The sequence below is a fragment of the Canis lupus genome, chromosome 14, assembly GCF_011100685.1.
Source record: "Canis lupus familiaris isolate Mischka breed German Shepherd chromosome 14, alternate assembly UU_Cfam_GSD_1.0, whole genome shotgun sequence".
NCBI classification, from domain to species: domain Eukaryota; kingdom Metazoa; phylum Chordata; class Mammalia; order Carnivora; family Canidae; genus Canis; species Canis lupus.
In genome coordinates, this window is record NC_049235.1 from 7,915,219 (window position 1) to 7,935,192 (window position 19,974).

General features: G+C 40.7%; 1 protein-coding gene across 3 annotated transcripts in view; it reads left to right on the forward strand.

The window, feature by feature from the left end:
• RBM28 (RNA binding motif protein 28) overlaps positions 1-17,798 on the forward strand; it is a 31,053-nt gene extending 13,255 nt beyond the window's left edge. For all 3 annotated transcript variants that reach the window (XM_038556607.1, XM_038556609.1, XM_038556608.1), the window contains 10 exons: positions 307-416; positions 2,996-3,069; positions 4,041-4,176; positions 5,552-5,616; positions 7,671-7,829; positions 10,133-10,282; positions 10,597-10,671; positions 13,571-13,827; positions 14,451-14,550; positions 17,274-17,798. In XM_038556607.1, coding sequence (XP_038412535.1) covers positions 307-416; positions 2,996-3,069; positions 4,041-4,176; positions 5,552-5,616; positions 7,671-7,829; positions 10,133-10,282; positions 10,597-10,671; positions 13,571-13,827; positions 14,451-14,550; positions 17,274-17,408 — 1,261 coding nt within the window. In that variant the 3' untranslated portion in view covers positions 17,409-17,798. The remainder of the gene's footprint in view (positions 1-306; positions 417-2,995; positions 3,070-4,040; positions 4,177-5,551; positions 5,617-7,670; positions 7,830-10,132; positions 10,283-10,596; positions 10,672-13,570; positions 13,828-14,450; positions 14,551-17,273) is intronic.
• Positions 17,799-19,974: the final 2,176 nt, after the last annotated feature.

Sequence of the window (19,974 nt, forward strand, 5' to 3'; positions counted from 1 at the left end):
GTGGGGTCCTGCTATTTTGAAATGAATTTGCATCTACAGCTTCTGCCTTAATGTATGTCTGTTTAAGTTTTAACTTTCTTGGGGAGAGAATCTGATTAACATAGAAAGGCCAGTTAATGCTAGCCATGGGGGAGAGTCACACATCAGAGGTGGGGTCACTGGGGCCTCCCCTATGTATGGGTGCTATTCTTAAACTACAGAGGGTGGTTGTGAGCAAGAATACCACTCCATTTGGTGTCTCACCTTGTACTAGAACATAGGATCTCACTTTTGTAATTGACTTTTCTTGTGACCTGTCTTCCATAGAAACCTGTCTTTTGACTCAGAGGAAGAAGAACTTGGGGAGCTCCTCCAGCAATTTGGAGATCTTAAGTATGTCCGTATTGTCTTGCATCCAGACACAGAGCATTCTAAAGGTATTTGTTGTCAGCTTGTCAGGCCCTAAAAAGGTAGAGACTGTTGCCATGGACACTGGGTTACTTGAGAGCGTAATGTGTGCCATTCTGAGGGGTCTACAGTCCATCCAGCCCAGGTTTCTATGATTCAGAGAAACACCAAGGACATTCTGAGGTTGTCTTCCAAGATATCAAACTCAGCATCTTTAATGGTGTTGCCAGCCACAATTTTGTCTAAGCTATTTTTTAAGCCCTTGCTTATTTACTTTAGGGTAATGAATTCCATTTGTTGTTCTTCTTTGAATTTCAAATGTGATAGCATCTCATGGGTATTAATCATTCCACATTGCTTGAAATTACTGGGATCTTTTTCAGTTGCTTTTGTTAGAGATGGAAGCTAACAAATTTTTTTGCAGTGGCAACAGTCAGAAGGAAAACTGTATATAACAGGACTGCTGCCTTAGATTTTTTTTCCCCTCAAGCTATTTCTTTTGAACTTTTAAGGATTGGCCCCAGTTCATTCTAGTATACTGTTGTTAGGGGAGCAGCATCTTTTCAGTCTATTCATAATCTTTCATTTCATCAACTGCAGTCATTCTCCTAAGCAGTGAGTTCTTAATTCATTCTGGTTCTTGCTTCCTTTGAGATTTAGCAAAAGCTATGAACCTTCTCTCCAGAAAAATGCCACTTCTGAGAATTTGTGGGCTCTCTGGACTCTATTCAAGGGTTAAGAACCTCTATTTTAAACTTTACTTTCCAAATTGATGAGACCTGATCATTTTCAGTTTTTCCTTAGGCAAAAAGATAGAAGTAGGGCAGTATGATGGAAAGAAAGCTGAACTGCTTCCTGGAGATTAGGGATCTAATTGTAGCTAAGCCGTAGACCAGCTGGGTGATTTTGGCAAATTGTTTAACCACTGCAGGCTTCAATTTCTTATCTATGAAATGAGTAGATTGAACTGGAATAATCACTGAAGGTGTCTTCAACTTTAATATTCAACTATACTTCTTGGACCTTCTTCATTTCCAGTATATTTTTTTAAAAATGGGCAACTAAAATTGCATAGAATGTTCCTAGTAATGTAGGATATTGCTTTACTTTGATATCTTTTGTTTCTTTTTGATGCAGTAGTCTGTTGGGTTGGTATTTTCAGAATGTGGTCAATAGTTGACTTTCTCAATCTTTCTTGTCCTATTAATATTAGCTGAGAGTTAATGATCTTAATAAGTGTAGTTTTCATTATTATTTCTTAAATACATTGTCTTTTTCTAGCACTTAATAAATTTTTTTGCTTTCTCACGCAGCCTTGGCTGCCTCCTATCATTTGTCCTTGTTAGCATGCCATTTCACTGTCTAGGAGAGCTAAAAATTATCTGTGGACTTTTAGGGAAGTGTTAAGACTAAACTCAATACTGACCCAGTGTTAAAATTCTTACCCATTCAAAGAGAAGTACCCATTTTCTTCGTATTGGATGAATAAGCTAATCTGTCAATTAGAAACATTCCTCCCCCTCAATCTTCCTTCCTTTCTTTTTGTATCATTTGTTTCTTTTGCTTGAATGTCTATTAATGCCAGATACTATAGTAGGTGCTAGCAGCCTAAAAACATGGCCCTTACTCCTGAGGCATTCGTCCTATTTGGGAAGATACCACCTGACCAGCGCTATAATAGAAGAGATGTGATTGGAGGACCAGTAGATGGGGCACTTCGCTCTGCCTGCTCTGGAGGGCAGGAAAGACCCCACCTAGATGGTGACTTTTGGGTTGGCCTGCCATGTGTTGTCTTAGTCTGCTGCCATTTATTCTCATAGAGGACAAAAGTTCAGTCAATGCCCCAGTAGCTCTAGGAAATATGACAGTTTTTTTTTCATATATGAGGGAATATTTAAATTTGTATAAAGGGATACTAACAAAATATTATGAAACTTGTGTTTCGTTTTTGGAGTCTACTATAAAGTCAACTTTTTTTCTTTACTGATAAAAACTGCTTTTTATCAATAGTAGAAATTAGGATGGGTTGATTGGCTCTGCATCTAACCAGCGATAGGTGAGTTTGTGCAAATTCTAGAGTATGAGTCAAGAATCGAGCTTCTGGCTTTCTGGTTCACTGCTGTATTCATGTGAGAGAGGCCAGGAACTTTGACTCCAAGAGACCAGTCTGCCCATATCTGATGTCTCCCAAGTGGCAGTGAGATGATGTGATTAATTAGTTGATGACAGTGAGATCTGTAATTAATTTCAGGGTTCCTGCCTCATTTTTTAACCTTCTAAAAGGCAAGCATTAAGAAATGCTGATTTAAGTGGAATTTCTCTACTATATCTTGTGGCTTTTTGTTACTAAGGAGAGCAGTAGTGAGACTAAAGTTCTAAGAAGCATTGGAAAAGATGAAGTAATAGTAAAATTCCATTGTAAGCACATGTCCTATCTGTCTTGGAACCTTTGTACTTGATGCAGTGCATGTCTCATAGCGTCTAACAAAAGGACATATTGCTCTGTCTTCCACTCTGTGTTAGGCTAGCACCATTTGTCGTGTCATCTTTGGCATCCTGGTGGGCCATGGGAGTTTGGCATCTCACTCAATTTTGTTTCTCTGTGTAGGTTGTGCATTTGCCCAGTTCATGACTCAAGAAGCAGCTCAGAAATGCCTTGAAGCTGCTTCTCCAGAGACTGAGGTAAGGAGAACATTTCTTCTATCCCATAACTTAGGGGATAGTGACTCCTAAGGCCAGCATTTGCTGTTTATACACAGCTTTATAGTACTGTCAATACTATAATAATAATAATAATAATAATAATAATAATAATAATAAAGCTAATGCTTATTGAGCACTTAGTGTGTGTTAGGCATTAAACTTTACATGTATTATTTAATCCTTAATATCAGTTCTACAGTGGTATATAAGGTAATTACAATTACACCTCTGGGGTGCCTGGGTGGCTTAGTTGGTAGAGGTCTGACTCGACCTCAGCTCAGGTCTTGATCTCAGGGTCATGAGTTCAAACCCTACATTGGGCTCCACGCTGAGCATGGAGCCTACTTAAAAAGATCAATTATTATACCTATTTTATAAGTGTGGAAACATGTGTAATAATGTATCTAATATTTATTGATCACTGTATGTCAGCCCATATTGTAGCCTGATGACATGAAAGTTGGGACAAGAAGGGATTAAGGTCATCTATGAAGAATAAATGAGAGACAATGTAGGGGTGATGGATTTTTCTGTATATTCTGTAACCAAGTATATATTGTTTTGAGGTATCCTGTGTTGCCCATTTATCTCTTAAATTCTCTTAAGTAGAGTTAACACTATCATTTCATTAGCTTTCTTTAGAATTTAACAATTTGGCTATTTACAGATCCGTTTTCCTCACTTTAGCCCTCCTTTGGGCCTAATCAACTCCCATAAAATAAATTACTGCTAACTGCCCTAAGTATACACATGGCCTTTTGCACAGCTATTCTAAAATATTAGGCTAAGTGATCCACTTGCAGCCACCTAGGCTAAGACATCCTGTGGGTTGGTTCCATAGCATAATTGGGGTTTGCTGTTTTCCCTTTCCTTGGCATTCCTTGTCAGGTACTTACTTAGTCTTTAACCTTTTAACTAATTTTAAGAGAGACAATTGCAATCTGTTACAGGGTGGTGGACTTAAACTGGATGGCCGGCAGTTGAGGGTCGATTTGGCAGTGACCCGTGATGAGGCTGCAAAGCTCCAGACCAAGAAGGTGAAGAAGCCAACTGGAACCCGGAACCTCTACCTGGCCCGAGAAGGCTGTGAGTAGTGGAAGGGAGATGTGAACCAGGCTTCTGAGTTAGCAGGCCCTGTTCTGTGACAGTGACCAGCAACAGTATGTTTGGGGGCATGTTTCAAATTAAAAACCCACATGTGTTCTTCAACAATGTTACATCATTATTCCACTTTAGCAAATATGGCTTTCTGTTAGGAAACCGTCACTCAGGTTTTGGATTAACCGGTCTCATTCTCTTTTCTTTTCTTTTTTTTTAAAGATTTTTTTACTTTATTTATTCATAGAGACACACAGAAAGAGAGAGGCAGAGACACAGGTGAAGGGAGAAGCAAGCTCCATGCAGGGAGCCCAACATGGGATTCGATCCAGGGTCTCCAGGATCACGCCCTGGGCTGCAGGCGTGCTAAACCGCTGCGCCACCGGAGCTGCCCTCATTCTCTTTTCTGCTTGTTTGCCTTGAGATCTTTAGGTTGGGGGATTAGCAGGGCAAAGAGGGAGGAAAAGCTCAAATTACCTTTGCTTCTTGTCATGATTTCTGATAGTTTTTCTCAAGGAGTTGAAAATTATGACTAAAATTACTCTTGATTAGTCATAGATTTAAAATTTGCACTCAGTACCTTTCCCTTAATGTCAAAAAGATAATCAGAAATTAGCTTCAGTGAAAAAAAAAAAAGCAGTTGGTTAAACGTCTGCCTTCAGCTTGGGTTGTGATCCTGGGGTCTTGGGATCGAGTCTCGCATTAGGCTCCCTGCTCAGTGGAGAGCCTGCTTCTCCCTCTCCCCCTGCTACTGCCCCTGCTTGTGCTCTCTCTCTCTGTCAAATAAATAAATAGAATCTGAACAATAAAAAACCCCAGAAGAATCCCTTCCTCTAGGTCATACAGTATTTGTCAGCCTACTACTGCACAGCTGCACAGCCTGGACTAGTGATGTAAGGCCTTTAGCTTTTGGTTGTAGGCCTCTGTATGGCCAGGTGGCTGTTTTCAGTTTGGCTTAATTCACTGCTTAGTACTCTCCCCCAAATACATGAGTAACAGCAAAATTCCAAGGGCAGGTTATAGGTGGAGCATTTTTGTTTCCAGAATACCTAAAATGTACGTATTTTCAGAACTTTCTCTAGGCCTTTCCATCTGACATTGGGCATATACATGAAGCTTTTTGTGGGGAGGGAAAAAGAGGAACAAATTCACAAAATGTTCAGTTTTAGTCCTTGATAGCAGCTCAGAGCTGAGAACTTAGCCCTGTAGCCTATTTCTGGACCTACCCAAATGCCACTATGTCCTGGCCAGCATAGTCCTCTGGGCCCTGTACAAAGAGCTTGCATCATTCAAATCACATTCCTCTTGTTGCTCAGTGAAAATTCCCTTGCTGATGTCTTGGCCTTTTTCCCTCTTTTTGCAGTGATTCGTGCTGGGACTAAGGCTGCGGAGGGTGTGAGTGCTGCTGATATGGCCAAAAGAGAACGGGTGGGTAGATTAGGCACCAGCCTTCAGGTTCTGCATGATTTATTATAAATCAATAAATAATAACTATTGAATGCTGGAGGTGCCTGTCAGAGAGCCAAACATCAATCACAGACCCTGCTTGCTTACACTCTTGTTACAGGGAAGCACACCGGTGAAACAGCAAATAACCCAACATTGTACATCATGTTATATGAGTGTTGTATGCCATTATAAGGACTGTGTCTTATTCTTTAATTCCTAATGCTCAGCAGTAAATGTTTGCCAAATAGTATGCTTCTACATCACGGAGTAGACACTTAGAGGCTAAGGCTATATATAATTAGGTATCAGTATGAAGGCAGAGTAACCTAAGAAAGGAAGATCAGAATGAGCTGGAGTTAATAGGGAAGGGGTAGATGTGGGTTTTAGAAGGAAGAATTAAGATGTCCTTTTGTGGTAGGGAGTTATGTCCAGATTATAAAATCATCTTAGGAAAACTCCACATCATGGGAGTTTCCACTGATAACTGATACCATTGAGTTTTTTTGCTGCTTAATAGTATTCATTCCCAGTAATATTTTAAAAAAAGACTTTATTTATTTATGAGAGAGACAGAAAGGCAGAGACACAGGCAGAGGGAGAACAGGCTCCACATGAGCAGGGAGCCCGATGCAGGACCTGACCCAAAGGCAAATGTTCAACCACTGAGCCACCCAGGTGCCCCTCATTCCTAGTAATTTTTAACTTTTGCCCAAGTAGCCTACTTTCAAAAAGTTAAGGCAGCCTAGAATGATAAAGAGGCATGACCATTAAAAGAATGAGCTTTGGAGCTTGAACATACAGAAGATGAACAGAGATGAGAATATAATGACACTAAGAGGCAGTGTGTTTTTCCTATGTACAGTTTCTAGACTTGGGTTCACGTTTTTTGGTAGTGATCTTCTGGAAATCATGGTATTTAGGGGGCACTGTATGCCCTTTTCTGATCACAATATGATAATGACACATTTAATTTTCCCTTAGAACAAATTTTTGTAGCAAAAAGCTCTGTAGATTATATGCATTATAATTCACAGCAGGTGGAGCTTTCCCTGGGAGAAAAATCATACTGTTGAACTCAGGTATGAGAGTCTCTTCAAATAACCCTTTAATATTCATTTCCAGAGTATCTGTTTATTTTGTGATTTGTTAGTCCTTTACTAAATAAGGAACAGCAGAAATAAGACTTAGTAAAAGACAAAAAATTAAAACTTTTTCAACTAACTGATTTTAAAAAACACACCAGAAGAAGACTATTATCCTCTCACTTCAGCAAATGTTGCCCTGGGACTGGTGTTTTGTGCAGCATAGTTGAGGCCAATGCTCTAGAAGCAAAATTCATTTCCGTTGTGTATGAAGCAAAATTTGTTTCTGTGGTCATGGACATTCTTCTGCCTCAAGGTGGCAGAGTTGAGACAACATTCTAGCAAGTATTCTTTAAATAAATTCCATTTCCTTTTGGAAGGACTAGATAATTAGTTTGAGTTGGTGGGCAGACAAGGATTGGGCATAGATGTTAACCACTGTATTATTTATTATTTGCTTTGGGCCAGGTTTTGAGTTCGGGATTTTTTTGTATATTACCTCATTTCAGCCTTACATCAGTGCTAAGAGATTGGTATTTTGAGCTACAGTTTCACTTTGTAGAGGGAAACACTGAGGCTTAAAAAATTTCATGTAACTTCTCCAGTTAAGGATGAATTTCCAGTTTAGTCTGAATCTAGAGCCCAAGATCTTACCACCTACCCACCATTTTGCCTCTTTGAACCTTTCTTTCCCTATGCTAGGCCTCATAAGGTGGTAGATAGGTGATTTCCCTTCTTTTGTCCATATGAAGGGTTATTGAAGGGTGGGGGAGTGGGGGTGGTGGCCACAGTTCTTTCCTTTTGGAGAATTATGAACCTGCATTTTTATTTTTTATTTTATTTTATTTTATTTTATTTTATTTTATTTATTTTATTTCACTTTATTTTAATTTTTTATTTTTGCATTTTTAAAGGGTAGATTGTCTTATTAACAATTTGTTGTTCTTTCAGTTTGAGCTGCTAAAGCATCAGAAACTTAAGGACCAGAATATCTTCGTCTCCCAGACCAGGCTGTGCCTGCACAACCTCCCAAAAGGTGTGGATGACAAAGAACTTCGGAAGCTTCTACTGAATGCCACCAGAGGGGAGAAGGGAGTGCGCCTCAAGGAGGTGAGAGCTGGCCCCACCCACTTAGAAGTTTGGTACTTGTCCTGGGTCAGATTAAGCATTTATTCCAGGCTTTGGTGCTAGCCGATTGACAGAATTTCTTCTGGGAGCATTGTCAACAGATGAGGCTGAGATTGGCAGTTTTCATGTTTATTTGTTTGTTTTCTCTTCTTATAACTGCCTTTCACCCACATTGTCCAGATTGTAGCACAATGTGAGGAAATGTCTGCCCTCATGAATTAATTTGAATTCTTGCTGTGTGCTCAGCATCATAGCAGGTGCTATAGTGTTAATTTTCTTGCAGAGAAAATAATCTGTCTATTTTGCTCTTTAGAAGAACATTTTACTTCCATTTGCAATACTCTTACTGTACGAAAAGAGTCCTTGGTGCTGTGTGGTAAGCACAGAGAGTCATGCGGGTCTTCAGCGGTTGTATTAGACAAACGCTGGATTTGCACCAAAACTTGATGAGACTCCATAAGAGTACAGAGCCTTCTCCTCTGCCCCACCCTCTGCAAATCTTCATCCTGGCACTTATGATTACATGGTCCTGTCGTTGTCTGCTAGTCATTTCTCCTGACCAGCTCTCCTGAGCTCTTTGAGAGCAGGTTTCTCATTGCTCCCAGTCCTTGGCAGGGTACCTGGAACATAGTAAATCTCTCAATCTATATTTATTGAATAAGTAACACAGCCAATATTAGAAATCTACTTTGCTCTGATTTATGACTATAAACTGTTTTCCTAATCCTGGAAAATCTCTTCAAAATGTATGGCATTGGTATTTGGGGAATTACATGAGAGAATGTGAACATATCAGCACATATCTGACACCACTCTTAGTAAAACTGTTCAAAGTGTTACTGGCATAGAGGTCAGTTGTGTAATTTCTCATATCAGCATCTACAATATTTAATAAGTGCTTGTACATTTAAAACCTATCATCAGAGAAATTCATGTGTTTTACTGTATTTGCATTGCATTGAATTTTCTCTTTATTTTATTTTTTGATCCCTCTATTGTCATTTTAAGGGGTCTTTCTTTTTTTCTTTCTTTCTTTCAAGAGTGATTCATTTATTTATTATTTATTTATTTATTTATTTGAGAGAGAGAAAGAGAGAGCACGAGCAGGAGGCGCAGAGGGAAAGGGAGAGAGAGAATCTCAAGCAGACTCCACACTGAGCATAGAGCCCTATGCAGCACTCGATCTCACAATCCTGAGATCATGACCTGAGCTGAATGCAAAAAGACACTTAACCAACTGACTGTACCTCCCTGGCACCCCTTGAATTTTCTCTTTAATGTTTTAATACGTGTTGGTATAGTATCTCACCAAAATCGTAAGCTTCTTCAGGACAGGAACCTCATTTTAAGCTTTTCTTAACTTCCCTATAGTACATGGCACAGTTCTTGGGACAATGTAGGTACTGGAAGTATACCAAATGCAGCATCCATGTATCCTTAATACCTAGATTTCTCGATTACATGAGAACTACAGCCTTTTCCAAGATATGCTACTATGGTATGGTATCTTTGATGTCCCAGGACACCTATTACATTCAGCTTACGGATTTAAGGCAAATCATGCCAGAGAAGATCCGAGCTCTGAGCAAAGCTAGCTGAAGCTTCAGCTGTAATCCTTAGGCTATATGTTAGGCAGGCCCTTCCTCATACCTGAATGTCTTTCTTAAAGATTTATTTATTTATTTGAGAAAGAGAGAGAGCAGAGGGAGAAGGAGAGAAGCAGACTCTCTGATGAGCAGGGAGCCTGAATGGGGCTCCATCTCACAACCCTGAGATCATAACCTGAGCTGAAATCAAGAATCAAATGCTTCACCAAGTGAGCCACTCAGGCACCCCTCAGTGCCTTTCTTAGCTAAAGCCATCAGGCCTCTTTTCCTTCTTCAGTAATTTCCTTTCTGAGTGGCTTCTTCAGTGATGAGATCTATGGACAGCGCTTCATCCTCAGTGATAACTTACACAATTTAAAGTACCATATACTTTTGAACTTGTATGTATTGTCCACAATTGACTATTTTAATTGGGGGGTATTTTCATCTACATGCTTATTTATAGGTTTTTTGTTGATCTCTGTAAACTCTTAGAAAGCCAGAAAGTATCTATTTAATTGGCTTTGTGCTTTCAGTAGATGTATGCTAATAAGACCTTGGTAAATGTTAGTCCAGTATAATATGGCTGTTGTGGCAGTGATGTGGATGAGGATTCTGTCCCAGCCACCTGATCTCACAGTGAGTCTGTTCATGCTCTCATTCTGTAATCATGCCTTCTTTCTCTTGTTCTACTCATAGTGTCGGGTGATGCGAGACCTCAAAGGAGTGCATGGGAAAGTTAAGGGTCAGTCCCTGGGCTATGCCTTTGCAGAGTTCCAGGAGCACGAGCATGCCCTGACAGCCCTTCGCCACATCAACAACAATCCAGAGATCTTTGGGCCTCTGAAGGTGAGCCTCATCCTGTGAGGAGACCTATTCCTCTGAGGGCCCTTTGCAGAAAACCATTTCTCTGCTTTGTCCAGTGTCCTCTGACTTATGTGTGGTAGGAAAGAGGAGCCAGTTAGTGAGGGAATAAGCAGTGGTTCAGCGGATAAGATGATCAGAAGGTTTTGAAATCTAAATTGGATAGACTGCTTGCAGAATGGCCCCTTACCTTTGAGTAGAGTAAGTGAGCAGGAGAGAGGGCAGTGGTGGGGGATATCTCAGCTCATTGCTCTCAGAAATTAAGAAATCTAATGAATGACATTCTCTTTCTGACACAGAGACCAATAGTGGAGTTCTCATTGGAGGATCGAAGGAAACTTAAAATAAAGGAACTGAGGATTCAGCGCAGCCTGGTACAGAACTGAAATGTTTTTCTGTTTTTGCTTGTTTTTTTAAGTTATGGTCAAATACACATAACATGAAATTTGCTATTTTTAAGTGTATATTTCAGTTAAAGCATTTTTTTTTTCAGGCTACGTTAAACGCCTATTTTATTGAGTTTGTGGTTCTGCACCCTTGAAATAGGTCTCTATCTCATTAGGTTTTTACACTTTACTCTTAGTTCCCTAGAACTCTCCAGGCCATCTTCTCTGCTGGCCTGTCTTGTGATAGCCTCACAGAGGGGAAAAGAAAGAGGAGAATCAGGCTGACGTTACTAGCAATGAGCAATGCCAGTACAGTGTTTGGTTGACAGTACATGTCAAAGGGAATGGCCCAGATGAAAGTTTTACATTGTAGATTTCAGTTCTCTCTTCCATAATTCTTCCTTCTTAGATGGCTCCAGAAGTATGATGCCTGATAGTTTTAGTACTGTTTTTAATCTAGTGTGGTATAAAGGAACGAATGGGAATGGAAATGCTCCTGTTCAGACTCAGGCTGTACCCCTGAGTTCCTTGGCAAGTTAGTACCTCTCTCAGCTTCAATTTAGTTTGTACAATAGGATTAACAGGATTTGCCTCACCTGATTGATAAGGATTAAATGGTAACAGTGCATGGTCAGCACATAGTCAGCACTCTTTCTCTTACTCCTCTAGCCCTCAGATGTAGAAGGCCAGGTATTCTTTTTTTTTTTTTTTTAAGATTTTATTTATTCATGAGAGACACAGAGAGAGGCAGAGACATAGGCAGAGGGAGAAGCAAGCTCCATGCAGGGAGCCTGATGTGGGACTCAATCCTGGGACTCCAGGATCATGCCCTGAGCCAAAATCAGGTGCTCAACCACTGAGCCACCCAGGCGTCCCAAGGCTGGGTTATTCTTGATTCCATAACTCCTACTGCTTTCATTGATAATATACCTTAATTTGCTTATATATCAAACATCTGCACTCTTTGTGGTGTGTACCATGGGCCTGACCAATAGAAGAGCAGTTTCAGTGGTTAATACAGTGGTTCTGAGTAGGAAAATCTGGGATCTGGTTCTTGTTTGAGACAGCTTTGTTCTAGGAATAGACTTACTTACAGCCTTAAGCTGTTGCTTCAGAGTGATTCTGAAACTAGTGGCTTAATAAAAATGATTCAGATGGCTTTATTTGTTGCTTATACTTGTGTACATATTGCTCTTTCTGTGTAAAAGTGTCCCTTTCCCCTGACTCAAGGACACTTCTACGGTTTCCATATTCAGATCAAATGTGCTTCCTCAAGAAGCATTTTCCCACCTCTCTCGAAAGAGGTAAGACCCCATTACTTGTACTTTCATGAACCTTTCCTTAAGGTCTCTAGTTTTTCACTTTGCGTTATTTGTGTGTCTCTTGTCCTCCATTAGGCCAGGAGTCCTCAAAGGTAGTCACTATTCTTTCCCTCTGTACCCTTACTTAGAAATTGAGACGGGCATATTACAGGCATAGAACAATCTTTGTTGTATCAATAATTAGACTAATTTAATGTGGATCTTCTGTTTCTTCTTCCATTACAGTGCAATATAAATCCGTAACATACTTTATGCCTTCCTTCTCTTTTTAAAAAGATTTTATTTATTTATTTATGAGAGACACAGAGAAAGAGGTAGAGACACAGGCAGAGGGAGAAGCAGGGTCCCTGTGGGAAGCCCGATGCGGAACTCAACCCCAGGACTCCAGGATCATGACCTAAGCCAAAGACAGATGCTCAACCACTGAGCCACCCAAGTGCCCCTGTGCCTTCCTTCTCATAGCATCTTTTCCTAGTCTTCATTTCACTATTCCTTCTCTAACGTTCTTCCTTTCTTTATGTAGACTCGAGTTTCTGACCTAGGTCGTCTTCCTTCTCAGAAATTCACTTAGCCTTTCTTGCAAGACCCGTCCCCTGGTGACAAATTCCTTTAATTTTGTTTGTCTGAGAAAGTCTTTATTTCTCTTTCACTTTTGAAGGATGATCACATTGAATACAAAAGTCTAGGTTGGTGTCTTTTTTCCCAAAAATTTTAGATATTTCTCTGTTCTTTTATTTCTTACATGGCTCCTGAAGAGAAATTCAGTGTAATATTATCTTTGTCTCTCTGTAAATAAGGTATTCTTTAGCCTACCCCACGCCCCTTCTTTCCAGATCTTCATTTTGTCTTTGATTTTCTACAGTTTGGTATGATATACCTGTTTTTGGTATATATCCTGTTTGGTATTTGGCTGAGTTTCCTGCATTTGTGGTTTAGTGTCTGTCACTAAGATTGGTAAATTCTCACTCCATGTTTCTTTTCTTTTTCTTTTTCTTTTTTTTAAGATTTTATTTATTTATTCATGAGAGACACACAGAGAGAGAGAGAGAGAGAGGGAGAGGCAGAGACACAGGCAGAGGGAGAAACAGTCTCCATGCAGGAAGCCCGATGTGAGACTCGTCTCCAGAATCACGCCCTGGGCTGAAGGCAGTGCTAAACTGCTGAGCCACCCGGGCTGCCTTCACCCCATATTTCTTCAAATATTTTGTCTGTTCTTTTCTTTCTTCTCCCTCTGGGATTCCCATCACACATTTGTTTAGTAATTGCTGCCCCATGCAACTGGCTTTTCTTTTTTCTTTCTTCCTACTGGCTTCGAGTCTTGGGCATGCATATACTTTCCTCTGTTCCTGCGTATGGAAAGGGAAGTGGTGATTTTGTGTCCCCCAGGTAACTGTCTGCTACCATGTCAGGGCCTGTGAACTTGTATTCATTTTCCTATAATTTGTAACTATTCAAGGGAAGAATTCTCCTTCTTTGACTAAGCTCCATGAAGCTCCTTTTCTGCTGAGTGTTTCCAGCAGATAAACCTCATCCAGAAACAGATGGCAGTGTCTTATTTTATGCAGCAAAAAGTGAAATCCAAGCCTGCAACTGGTGAGCCCCAGCAGGAACAACCAGCACTTGGAAAAGACCAGCAACAGAAAGCAGCTCAAAACCACACACGGGAACAAAGCAAGACCCCGCTGGAGCAAAAGGGGAAGGTGCATTCTACTTCGTGGACAGGGTTCCAGACCAAGGCTGAAGTGGAACAGGTGGAGCTGCCCGATGGAAAGAAGAGAAGAAAGGTCCTGGTGCTCCCCTCACACCGAGGCCCCAAAATTAGGTGAGATGCAGAATGGTATAGAACAGCAGGTTGCTTCTACAAGGGTTTGGTTTTGCTTAGCCCTTTTCTTCTTTGTGGCTGTTGTTTGGATGAAAGATATGTTTAGTACTGCATTGGTCCCCCAGAAAGAGCTAATGTGCAGGCATCTTGACACCAACAGATGTGGCTCTTGGAACAATTGGAGGCCGGAATAGCACTAGTGGAGGGGTCACAGAGGATCCTCCTCCTGGCGACTTTCGTGTCATCTTCTTCTCCTGAAAGCCCCCTCCAGTCCAGAGGGTTGTCTCTGTCAGCTGAGGCCTATCTACTGAGGGTTATCTTGCAGATCCTGTTTGAGGCAGCAGATTAGTGCTATCAACAAAAGTTAATCTTTACAAAATATTTGTGAAAAAAATGAAGGTTTTTGAGAATCCCTTGAAGTTTTAAGCCAAAACTTTTTAAAAGGTATATAAATGTTGAACCTTCGGGTATTCTGTTATAGTATCCCTTTTTAGAATGACTTCTCCTGGGCTAAGAAAGCGCCAGTGTGAGAAGAGGAATTTTATCTTGTGGCTGAGATAGCCTCAGAGGTGCCAGTTAGCCGGAGAATTCAGAGTGACATTTTACCTGACCTCTTATTTCAGGCAGCGGGACAAAGGCAGAGTGAAGTCTCTCCCTCCCAAAAAGCCAAAGCCCCAGATAAACTCGCAGAAGCAAGAGAAGCAAAAATTACCTTCCAACCAGGTGAGTTCTGTAGGGCACGAGGCTTTGGGATGGCTGGGCTCTGCCACAGCTGGCAGCCACTTTTGTGCCCTGATTAGTTAAGCAAAAAGAAGGGCTTCTGGATTGCAGCTAATGCAAAGCACAGCTTTTTAGAGGGTGTTGCGGTATACAGTTCTAAAAGTGGAGAAAACCTAGGACGCCTGGCTGATTCAGAACAGCACGTGACTCTTGATCTTGGCATCATGAGTTCGAGCCCCATGTTGGGTGTAGAAGTCATTTTTAAAAATAAATAAACTTAAAAAAAAAAAAATAGAGGCACCCGGCTGGCTGAGTTGGTAGAGCTTGAAACTCTTGATCTTGGAGTCGTAGGTTTGAGCCCCATGTTGGGTGTAGAGATTACTTAAAAATAGAAACATCAGACTCTTTTTTTTTCTTTTAAAGATTTTATTTATTTATTCATGAGAGAGAGAGAGATAGGCAGAGACACAGGCAGAAGGAGAAGTAGGCTTCATGCAGGGAACCTGACGTGGGACTTGATCCTGGGACTCCAGGATCACGTCCCAGGCCAAAGGCAGGCGCTAAACTGCTGAGCCACCCAGGGATCCCCGAAGCATCAGACTCTTGATTTCAGCTCAGGTCTTGATCTCAGGGTCATGGGGTCAAGCCCTGGGTTGGGCTCCACACTGGACACGGAGCTTGCTCAAAAAAAAAAAAAAATCTTAAAGTAAATAAGGAATAAATAAATAGGTAAGTAAAATAAAAGTAGAAAGAACCTGTATATTAGTTTCTCTACTTCAACAATTATCTTATTTTACCTATTCCTCATACATAATGCCCCCTGCCCAGATTATATATAGTAAGGCAAATTCTGCTTCAGATGTAAATATGCCTTAGATGAAAATATGGTTTATTGCTCAGAAAAGTACCTCAGAATGCTGGTCTGACTAGACTGACTAGACCTAACTGACTAGGTCTTAACAATATGTGTACATTATGCCATTATTATATCTAATGAAATGAGTAAGAAGCCTTTAACATCATCTAATATGCAGCCCATTTTAAAATGTCCCCAGTTGACTCAAAAATGTTCTTTTGTAGTTGGGCTAGTACAAATTAAGATCCAGAGTCCGCCCATTAATTTGGTTTTTATACCTCTTAAATCTTTTTTTTTTCTCTATAATACTCACTCTGCTTCATCACCCCCCCACCCTTTTTCCATGCTGATAATTTGTTGGAGAAACTGAGTCATTTGCCCTTTAGAATGTGTTATATTTTCAGTTTAGTTGCTTGCTGCCTTGTGGTGTCATTTAATTGATGCCTGTGATACCCTGTATTGCCTATAAACTGGTAATTAGATGTACAGGCTTGATTAGATTCAAGTCCAGTTTTCTTTTTTTCTTTTTCCTTTTCTTTAAGATTTTATTTATTTTTAAGTAATCTCTACACCCAGTGTGGGGCTTGAACTCATAACCTTGAGATCAAGAGTCACATGCTTCACTCACTGAGCTAGCCAGGCGCCCCTCAAGTTCAGTTTTCTTGGCAAGAATATTTCATGGGTGGTGCTTTCTGTTGTGTCAGCATCCTAAGGCCCATAACATTTGGTTGCCCCATTTTTTGTGATGTTCAGGTTAATCAGTAGATCTGCAGGCTTGAGGGTTGTCCACCTCTCTTCCATTTGTGAAGTTTCCACCAGCCTCTCACCTAATGGTTTTAGCACCCATTGATGATTACTATCTAGATCCATGATTTCAATAAAAGGTACAGAATGGTGATTTTGTAGGGTTTTGGGGTTTTTGTTTTTTGGTTCTTTTTTTCAGTTCTTTTGCATTGTTTTGGGAGAATTCTAAAGAAAAGAATCTTCCCTTGTCAACTATACAAATGAAATACCATTTGTATAGAAAAGGCAGAATAAATGCTTGATTTCATTTTTCTTTATCAGTTTTCAGAGCAATGAGTTGGTGCCCTACCAGCCTCCTATGGTGACCAGTAAGATCTTTTTAGTATTACAGATTCCTGAGTTTTTATATATTTGATGTGTTGCAACCAAACGCAGTTATAATTCTTGTCCCATCTTAGGCCAGCAGAAGGCCCTACAGGATGGCTCCTGAGTCCTTCCAATCTGACCCTGTCTTTGGTGGTGTCCTTGCTTTCTGGTACAACCAGATGTCCCACCTCATCTTACATAATTCTTCCTTAGTCCTGGCATTAGCCATTTTTCCAAGCAGCCCTATTTCCTTTTAGTAGAAAATTGTGGTTCTACATTCTTGAACATTTGAGGTCAAGCTTTCTTTTCCCCTTCCCTAGTGCCTTTCTTTTAAGTTGCAAGGATGAAAGAAGCAGTAGCTTCTCCTACTCAAGGAATCTGTGTCTCTGACCCGTACCATACTATATCATAGAGCTCTATTTCTGAAATCCCATAAGCAGTATTCTTGTTGAGGGAAAGGGCCAGCAAGAAGATGCAAACTCTGGGCTGACTCACCTGTGAGAAGACTTGCAGGAGCATTTGAGAGCAAGAGCTCTGAAGCACCTACATAGTGGTTTAGTTCAGCCCCTCTCTTAGGCGTTCCTGGTCCGGTTTCTTGCCAGCGGATGATTCCTTTTGGGTTTTGGTAGGAGTCACTCTCTGGAAATCCACCTCTTATGGTAAACAGGATTCGTTATTTTCTCTCTTGAATGGTGTCAACGTGAGGTCATAGTCAATGCTTGAAATTGATATCTTGTTTTTCCTTACCTTTCATTTATAGGCCCCTAGGAAGAAAGCTAAGGGAAATAAGACTGAAATCCGCTTCAACCAGCTGGTCGAACAATATAAGCAGAAATTACTGAGACCTTCAAAAGGAGCACCTCTTGCAAAGAGGAGCAAATGGTTTGACAGTTGATAGTGGCAGCGGACTGGATAAGAAGCTGGATTCTTTGTCAAGCTTCCCTCTGAGGGAAAGACACCCCCTTTCCTCCCCAGTGTGCTGCCACTTTGTTGGGAGCTCCCCTGGGCTGCACACATTTGAACTTTGGGCCCTCCCCAGTGTGTGATTAGTGAACCACAAAGAGAAATCTCAGAAAAACATCATGATGTTTTTTTGTGTATTATCCAAGTTACTGTGTGAATTGTGTCTATAATTATTACCCATTCAGTCCTCTGTTTTAGAAATGGAAACAATTGCACGGAGGATTCTTGAGGGCTGAATTTTTAAGATGTATATTTTGTTAAGTGTCTCCTCTAAATGAGCTGTTTTGTGGCTTTTTAAATAAACTATTTCTCATTTCTAATAGATGTGAATCCTTTATTATTTATGAACATTTTTGACATTCCTAACATAGTTCTACATAATGCAGGAATTAAGTAAGAACAGAGAAAAATGATTTGCAACCTAATCTCTTCCCAGTAGAAGAGACTGGGAAAGTCATTGAGGTCAGTGCAGAAAGCAACACCTGATAACTGTTTGCCAGATGAGTGGGTTATTATGGGCAGTTGACTAGAAATCAGTTTGCAGTAGTCCCCTGTCACTAACCTAGCTGGTGATGACCCACATTTTCTCTCCTCAGATCTTAACAGTGGTAGGGGTTGGAGGGAGCAGTGAGCATCAGGCCTAGCCTTTAGCTTGTCTTGCTTTTACCTAATGGGTAGCCTTGAACCATAAATAGACTCTCTGAGCCTTAGTTTTCTCATTTGTAGAGTAAGAAATTGAACTAAAGTTTTTTTCTGATCCATTTTGGCTCTGCTCTTTTTCTAATTCATTCATTCTACTTCATACACTTTTTTTAAAACTCGGGATAGAGATGACTCACTACTTTCCAAAATTTTAGGGGAATCATAAAAGCTGGGAGGGATGGTAAATAAATATTAGAATCTAGATCCAAAAAAGATCATGATAGCCAGAAGGAATGGGCTGAATCTGATAAGATGAAAATCATTGGGAGTAATGTAAATTCCTTCACTTGAGTTCCAAAAACCCTTCTTCACAATTTCTGGTTGAAGAGTTTGAGTTGATTGAATTCACATTATGAAGGAACAGCGTGGCTGCCACACATGTAATAGGACTGTTAGGCTATAGTAGTAGAAATGGGATGTCACCAGGGAGTCAGCTGCTAGTACTCTGGGTTGGCCATACCACACCTATGAGATAAATGTCATGACCAAGTTGGTGAAGGAAATCAAAATGATAGATGGAAGCACAATTGGTCATGAGTTGGTTGATGTTGAAGTTGGTTGTAGGTAGATGGAGATTTATCATACTATTCTGTTTGCTTCCTTGGACATTTGAAATTTTCCATAATAAGAAGTTAGAAAGTTTAGAAAGTCAGATGAGTAACGGGGAAACTGGTCTGACTTGCCTGAGAAGGGAATTCTTGGGGTGTTATTAGCTGTTGGTAGAGCCTAGAAGGATATATGGAGGCAGAAGAGTAAAACTCACAAGGAATCAGATTTTGGGAGAACTTAAGTGTAGCTGTCAGAGAGACATGAGTCCCATCTCTGGAACAGCCCAAGTAGAGTAAGTCTGATATTGCCAGGGATTCCAGTGCTAGGGGATTGGGCTAGAGGAGGTCATAAGGACTGATCAGCTCAGTAATGTTTGGCCCCAGGGTGACCTGAAGCTGTGCTTTATGTCTTAGTCCCTGAGGCCCCTCCTCATCCTCTTTGTATTGTCCTTCATATGCTTGGTCCCAATGATGTCTGCTCCGGGCTCAATATGGTGGTGTTCCTCCAACAGGCAGAGCCCATGGTTCTGCAGCCCCTGTCACCTCTCCTGCTTGTCTCTATCCATCACTCCCTTTCTTACAGTTTGGCTGCCCAACCCTTCAATTCCTTCAACTCGACCACCTCAGAGGCTTTGTATTTGTTCCTTTCACCTGGAAAACTTTTCCCTCAGATCTTTTGCTTACCACTCAGATCTCCACTGACTGGTCACCCCTCCTGGAACTCTTTCCTGGTAAAGTAGGGCTCTTCATCCCCTCTTGTCTATCCTACCCCCATCACTGGAATCCTGTCACTTTGCTTATTTTCTCTCTAGTGCTCAGTCTATCCGAAGTTATTTGTTCTCCTAGTTAGAATGTATGCTTTGTGAGGGGAACTTGATATCTCATTGGTCCTGGAGATGCAGGACCTAGAATTGAACCTGGCACATAGTAGGTAATGAGTAAATGTTTTTTGAATGAAAAAAAAAATGGGCAAAGGAGGAAATAGTACTCAGTAGGTCAGAGAAAGAAGTGGGAATACAGCCCAGAGGTTTTGACTCTCTGGTCCAACCTGGTGCTATAGTAAATGATGCTCTCTTGAGAACCATTGCAACCCTAGGGATGTGACTGTTGAAATATCTTGGGGGGAATCAATGAATGCTCAAAAAAAATGTCCTTAATTGGCTTAAAAATGGATAAAGGAGAAACCATGAAAATATTTACTCTTCCTTGGGGAAGAACTAAAGGGCAGGGGCTCTATCTCCAGAGTTA